This window comes from Macadamia integrifolia, unplaced genomic scaffold, assembly GCF_013358625.1.
Source record: "Macadamia integrifolia cultivar HAES 741 unplaced genomic scaffold, SCU_Mint_v3 scaffold381, whole genome shotgun sequence".
Taxonomy (NCBI): Eukaryota; Viridiplantae; Streptophyta; class Magnoliopsida; order Proteales; family Proteaceae; genus Macadamia; species Macadamia integrifolia.
This window is the reverse complement of record NW_024869847.1, coordinates 39,818-46,768: the sequence shown is the minus strand read 5'-3', so window position 1 is coordinate 46,768 and position 6,951 is coordinate 39,818. Positions and strand designations below refer to the sequence as shown.

The window sequence follows — 6,951 nt, the reverse complement described above, 5'->3', positions numbered from 1 at the left end:
AATTTTTACTTTCTGCAGAAATTTTAAACTAATAATTTTGATGTTTGGTTGACAGAGAAATGGGTTAGCTAATGCTATAGATATTGTGATGTTTGCTAGTATAGATATGAATATGGGATTGCTGATGCTTGTTACACTGGATTGGTCTAGTTTGAATATTGTTTCAATTCAGACATTCTTAAATTAGATGTTCTCGAAACTCATTAACTTGTAACTTGTTTCAAATTTCTGAAAAATTAGCTTATCACTTCATTTGTCAAAATATGGAGAAGGTTGAGTTAGGTGGGAATGTTGAGATTAATCCTCGGGTAGGAATGATATTTAATTTAGAGAATGAGACTTATGACTTCTACAACAGTTATGGAGGAATATTGGGTTTTAGTATTAGAAGAGATTTTGCACATAAGAGCTACAAAAACAAGGCAGTTATAACTTGTCGGAGATTTGTTTGTAATAAAGTTGGTTTTCGGAGAGAAGATAAGCGAGACATCCACACTAAAAAACCACAAGCTGAGACAAGAACGGAGTGTCCGGCACGGATGGGGATATACTTGATGGAAAATGGAAATTACGAGTGTCGTGATTTTGTGGAAAAACATAATCACCCCCTTCATATTCCAGGTACCACGCATTTTATGCGTTCCCAAAGGAAGATTTCAGAGATACATTCATATGAAATGGATTTAGCAAATGATTCAGGGATCAACCCTAAGGCCATATTTGAGTTAATGGGTAGGCAAGCTGGTGGGACAGAGAATCTTGGGTACAAGTGTCAAGATCAGAAGAACTATCTACGAACTAAAAGACAAAATTTCTTATCTTATGGTGAAGCAGGGAGTTTGTTGAGATATTTTGAAGATCAGAGTAGGAACAATCCTTCGTTTACATACTTAATGCAGTTAGATAGTGATGAACAAATCACTAATATTTTTTGGGCTGATCAAAAAATGAGAATTGACTATGCACAGTTTGGTGATGTTGTTAGTTTCGACACCACATTTTGCACTAACAAAGCATATAGGTCATTTGGGATATTTGCCGGTTTTAATCATCATAGAGGGGTGATTATATTTGGAGCAGCACTTTTATATAATGAAACGGTTTAATCTTTTACTTGGTTATTTGAGGCATTCGCGGAAGTAAATGGGCAAAAAAAAACCTATAACCATTTTCACAGATCAAGATGCTGCTATGGCAAAAGCATTACATGAAGTGTGGCCTGAGACATGGCATGGGTTGTGTACTTGGCACATAATGCAGAATGGAATTACACATCTGTGTAATATGATGAAAGATGGCTTTTACTTTCTCATAGAGTTGAAAAAATGTATATTTCAGTATGAGGAAGAATTACAGTTTGAGCATTCTTGGGAAAAGTTACTTAGTGATTACAACTTAGAATAAAATTCATGGTTGCTCCGTATCTATGAAATAAAATATAAATGGGTAAAGTGCTATATGAAAATCACTTTCACAATAGGCATGCGGAGTACACAGATCAGTGAAAGTTTTAATAATGACTTGAAAGAATATCTAAAATCTTCTTTAGATGTTGTTCAATTTTTTAAGCATTTCAAAAGGGTTGTGAATGCTAAACGAGCTAATGAATTAAAAGCTGAGTTTGATTCAAAAAACAAACTTCCAAGGAACATATTTGGGATGTCACTTGTTATTAAACAAGCTGGGGAAATTTATACTCCTTACATTTTTGAGAGGTTTCAGGAGCAGTACAACTGGGTTAGTGTTTGCAAAATAAATTTTCGAAATGAAGACACTCTCGTTCATGAATATATGGTTGGTATTGTTGGTTCTGAATGTGAGTTCAAAGTCTGTTGTAACTCAATTCAAATGACTATTCAATGTAGTTGCAAGAAATATGAGACATTTGGCATTCTTTGTTGCCATTCCTTGAAAGTTTTGAATGTCCTAGATATCAAGTGTATCCCTAACACTTATATTTTACGAAGATGGACACGGGCAGCAAGAAACATGGTAGTGGAAGACCATAAGGGAAAACAAGTTGTGGAAGATGTGAATTTAGACTGTACACAACGATACAAATATCTTTGTCTGCAACTTGTTAAGATAGCATTGCAAGCTTCAAATTCAGCTGAAAGATTTTCCTTGGTAAAAAATGTTGTTAAAGAATTATGTCAACAACTTGAAAGTATCACTGTGTCTGATGGTCTAGAGATACTTGTCCCTAATAAGGTCTCCAGTACAAACAATAGACTAGTATTGAAGCAAAAAAATCTAGGTAAAAAAGGAAACAGAAGGAAGAAGGGTTGGGTAGAAAAACAAGGGAAGAAAAGGAAAAATGGAGGACCAAATATTACTCAGTCAACTGCTGAATTTACAATTTCAAATGTACCAGTTAGTTTCACTAAAGTTCTACAAGTTGTTATTCACAATTGTGGTCCAGTAGCTTCACAAAGTTGCCATTTTTAGTATTTTAAAATTTATTCAGATTATTGTCATTATGCAGCAAACCTTGGATCAAGCTCTTTCTCAGTTTTCATCTCAAGCATCAGCATCATCTATTTTGCACCAATACCAGGAATGGGATTGAGGACATCATTTATCATCTTTGATCATTGATTTTGGTTGTTGAATTTGGATATTGATTTTGGATATTGATGGTTGTTTAGTTTTATTTATTTATTTTACTACATACCAATTGTTATTAACTTGAATATCTCTGCTTATCTTCAGTTATCTTGAAAACAAACATTTTTAGATTGTAGGTGAATCTTTAGCTCAAATTGGAAGAGCGCCTGGGATTTACCCAGGGGTATGATGGTTCGAATCCATCAAGATTCTTGGATATGGTCTTGCTTTATGCTGAATTTTTAAGTGTGTGTGTGTATAGGCAGCTAATATGGTCTTGATATGGTGTTGCTTGTGCTGAATTTTTAAATGAGTGTGAAGTAATATTTTAAAATGGGGTTTTTGGACTTGGTTGCGATGGATATAAGATCAAAGAAGAGAATGGGTGTTTAGTACTTTGTTGGAAAGATTGGGCCCTGTTTGTAGTTCAGCTTGGAAGTGCAGCAGGTTCGATTGATCATTTTTCATATGTGAGCTTTTCTTTCCTCCTGTGTACAAAGGATTTCAGGTTTGTTCTTTTCTTGTTTTTGTTTTTTTTTTTTTTTAATCCACAAATACATTGTAGTTTCTGGAAGGGTTTGAAGGTATTCTTCACCCTCTGTTCTACATGTTGTTTATTTATTTATTGACCATTTCTTTTATGGCTTCCTTCTACACTCATTCTGAGCCTTGATGTGCTTCTTTTAATACAAAATTGCCATTGCTTTGAATATCATAAATTATGAAGGTGTTTACAATATAGATGTTAATTTGCTTGGTTTCTGATTCTCTAGAAAGTCTACCCATTTTCAAATTTCTATTCTAGACTCACATATCAATATTCAATTTCAAACAAAACATATCATGCAAGCTTATGCCTACCATATCAGTTTTGGATTGACCTGAATGGTGAATGGTAGAAATATTAGATCTAACCACAAAATTCCTGAGATTCTAATCCCACATAACCAGCACAGTTTTGTTGAGTATTGGTTAGTGGGTATGTTTGGATGAACTGATGAAGATCAATTAGTTGGTCTGATCTGAAATTGAGACAAGGCATCAAAATGGACTTGTTTACCAATTGCTTTTCCATTTCCCCAACATTCACAAGACAAGTTAAAAAGGATGTAAAGTCAATTTACAAGAATCTTGATGGATTCGAACCATCATACCCTGGGTAATATCCAGGTGCTCTTCCATTTGAGCTAAAGATTCACCTACAAATATAATTTGAGTACCATCTAATTGAATACTGTAAATAAATGTGTAGCCTGATAAGCCCATCATAGAAGAACAACCAGCAACACTACTATTATCCATAACAAATCTGTAATTAAGCAACAGAGAAAGGTAGTGAAAAAATTTACCATCAGCACTCCTACAACCCAAAAAAAAAAAACTATAAATGGAAAACTAACCCAATTGCATTGAAGAGGCAATTGTTGTATGAAGGAATGACCCTCCTGACAAGAATACCTTCCATGCTATACTCAAAAACAAACCTATAAGACAAAACATGCTCACTTCAAAATGCTATTCACACGCAAAATTTAGTTTAGTGGCCCAACTGGAAGCATCAATTAAGTTTTGAAAGAAGAATCAAAACTTCTTAAATTTTAAACTTAAATGTCCATAAAAGATGAGCTACGGAGAAGGCAATGTGCAGGAAAGTAAGTGCCACTCATGGAAAACAAGTCAATCACCTTTAAAAAAAAAATAAATAAATAAAATAAAATAAAAATCAGAGGCTGAACTTTGCACTAGAATAGAAAACAACCCACGCAAACCCAACATTTATGAACCGAATTATATGAGAAACGAATTTGACCTTCAAACCCAAAGCAAAAACATCTAAAAATAAGAATATGAAAGGATGAAACTGAAAAAAATTAACCACTAAAATCATATCTAAAAGGGAACTTTCAATTCACCGAAAAAAGATAAAAAAAAAAAAATTACACTAGAAAGAAACAAAAAATAATCTGAAAACAAATATGAGGAGAATTCAAAATTGAAGAACACAATACTTAATCGAAGAAATGTTTGTGAAGCGAGTATTTGTAGACGACAATAGTAGATTGAATGAATTGAGATTCAGAGATTACTTGTACAAGAAATGAAGAAATTTAAGAATTTAACGAAAGGGAAAGAAAGAAAAGGAAATTCCTTACTTTTGGTTAGTGAGTAATATCTCTTAAAGGATTCTGTTCTCTCATGTCCAATATTTGCAGAGGGAGCAATGCGGCGGGGATGCATGATCGATTATATGTATTCTGACATTAGAATGAGAGGGAGGAAGAAGAAGGAGAAACCCTAGTTCTGTGACTTTTGTCTTCGCGATTTGCCGCAGGGAGAGGAGGGGAGGAAGAAGAAGAAGAGGGGGAAATTTTCAAAAACCTAAACCGCTAACGTTTTCTGCCGACTAAGTTTTGCATCTCCCATCGGATCGTGACACATGTCACTATCCAAGTGTCATGATCGGAAACCGTCTCCGCCAACTCTCCGCCATATCCCTCTCCACAGAGGAGCTCGATCCCACTATGTGTGGCTCCTATTTTTTCGGTTGTATATAAACATTGGCAACACTTAAAATTCTGATTTAAACCCTCCCAAGAGATGGTTCTTTTGCTAGATAGATGGGCTTACCATTCGATCACTAGGAATGAAAGGTTGTATATAAATTATTGGGACAGATGTATTTAACTTTTTCATGTTAATGGTATTTTTCATTTCATAAAAAAAAAAAGAAAAAATTGCATTGCCATCCCTTGAACTTTGGTCCTCATTCAACGCCACCCTCTGGACTTTTCAAAACGTCAAAGCCACCCCCTAAAAATTCAAAAAATTCCAAATCGGTCCCTTCCTTTAGCCGACCCTGTTAAGCAATGGAATGTCTGTTAGTTTTTATTTAAAATGCCCAAAACACCCCCATATGATGTGAGTGGACCATATTACCCTCTGCAAATCCCAACCTCTTTGCAAATCCCTCCCATTCTCTCTCAATCTAGGATTAGGTTTCCGTTCACCGCCGTCGTAGTCTCCGGGAAGATGCAATCTCGATATCCGTCAAAAAACCAATTCCAAGAGACAAAAAATAGTAGAGAGCTAGTAGAGAGAAGAAGTATCTCACTTTCTCTCTCTATTCTACAGAGTACAGACATGTTCTTGTTCGTCTGCTTCACCAGGATCTTTAAATCTTTTCCTTCAAAGTCCATTAATGGCTGATTACCTTTTAAGGAAATGGTCTGAAACCCTAAATTTGGTGTGAGATCTATTTTTCTTTTTTTCCATGGTAGAAAGGGGTCAAGAAGAGCAGAACTGGGTTTCCCTTTTTTCACTGAATCCCCAATTCTTGGATGATTTTTTGCTGATCTTTTTCTGGTTTGAAACTGAGAGATTGGAAAGGATATGACGTCGGCAAAGACGGCTCGGTCGAGGGGATCGATGGCCTTGGGGAAGGTTGTCAATGGTGTACTACAGCTTAAGTGTCGTGTGCCGGCGCTGTATGGTTATATTGATGATATCGGCGAGTCCCCCGGTGGAGAAGGTGGTTCAGAACTCGATTCGATTTGAAGGGGATCGATTCAAGTTCCCCGGTGGTGGTACCATGTTCCCTAACGGCGCTGATGCTTATATTGATGATATCGGCGAGTTGATCAATCTCAAGGATGGATCCATTAGAAGTGCCATTGATACAAGTTGTGGGGTAAGTTATTTCTCTTTCTACATCTCTTTGGATTTTCTCTCTCTACAAGTTAATTGTCTTGATTTTTGTCGACTTGGGTCGACTCTATTCACATCCCCAAGATAAAATCTTGGGCTGGGTGTCGTCTTCTCTAGTACTAGAACTTTGTTTAGAGATCAAAACTTCTCTGTAGACATGGTTGAACCGATTGTGTCTAGTTTATTACCATCCCACATTCTTCCTTAGCTTTACATTTTGGCGATGGTGACGGCGACGGCGATGGCGACGGCAACGGCGATGGCGATGGCTATGACAACGGCTGTAGCACAAGCTCCCTTCTTGGTTTTGTCAACCAGCCATATGTGAGTGAGTTTAGAAGAAGGGTCAAGGGTAATATGGTCCACTCACATCATATGGGGGTGTTTTGGGCATTTTAAATAAAAACTAACAGACATTCCATTGCTTAACAAGGTCGGCTAAAGGCAGGGACCGATTTGGAATTTTTTGAATTTTTAGGGGGTGGCTTTGACGTTTCGAAAAGTCCAGGGGGTGGCATTGAATAAGGACCAAAGTTCAGGGGTGGCAATGTAATTTTCTCAAAAAAAAAATGAAAGAATTGAAAATTAACTAAATATTGTAACAGTGTAATATACCCGAGTATTTGAGACGGCATTGTC

At 36.2% G+C, this 6,951-nt stretch overlaps 1 protein-coding gene across 1 annotated transcript; it reads left to right on the top strand.

The window, feature by feature from the left end:
- The first annotated feature begins 263 nt into the window (after positions 1-263).
- On the top strand, positions 264-1,106 carry LOC122068391 (protein FAR1-RELATED SEQUENCE 5-like). The gene has a single exon (XM_042632241.1). It carries the CDS (start codon positions 264-266, stop codon positions 1,104-1,106), a length of 843 nt encoding a protein of 280 aa, XP_042488175.1.
- Positions 1,107-6,951: the final 5,845 nt, after the last annotated feature.

Bases quoted from the DNA above. Each gene is read 5' to 3' on its own strand.
- LOC122068391 (XM_042632241.1), top strand. From the start codon at position 264: ATGGAGAAGGTTGAGTTAGGTGGGAATGTTGAGATTAATCCTCGGGTA.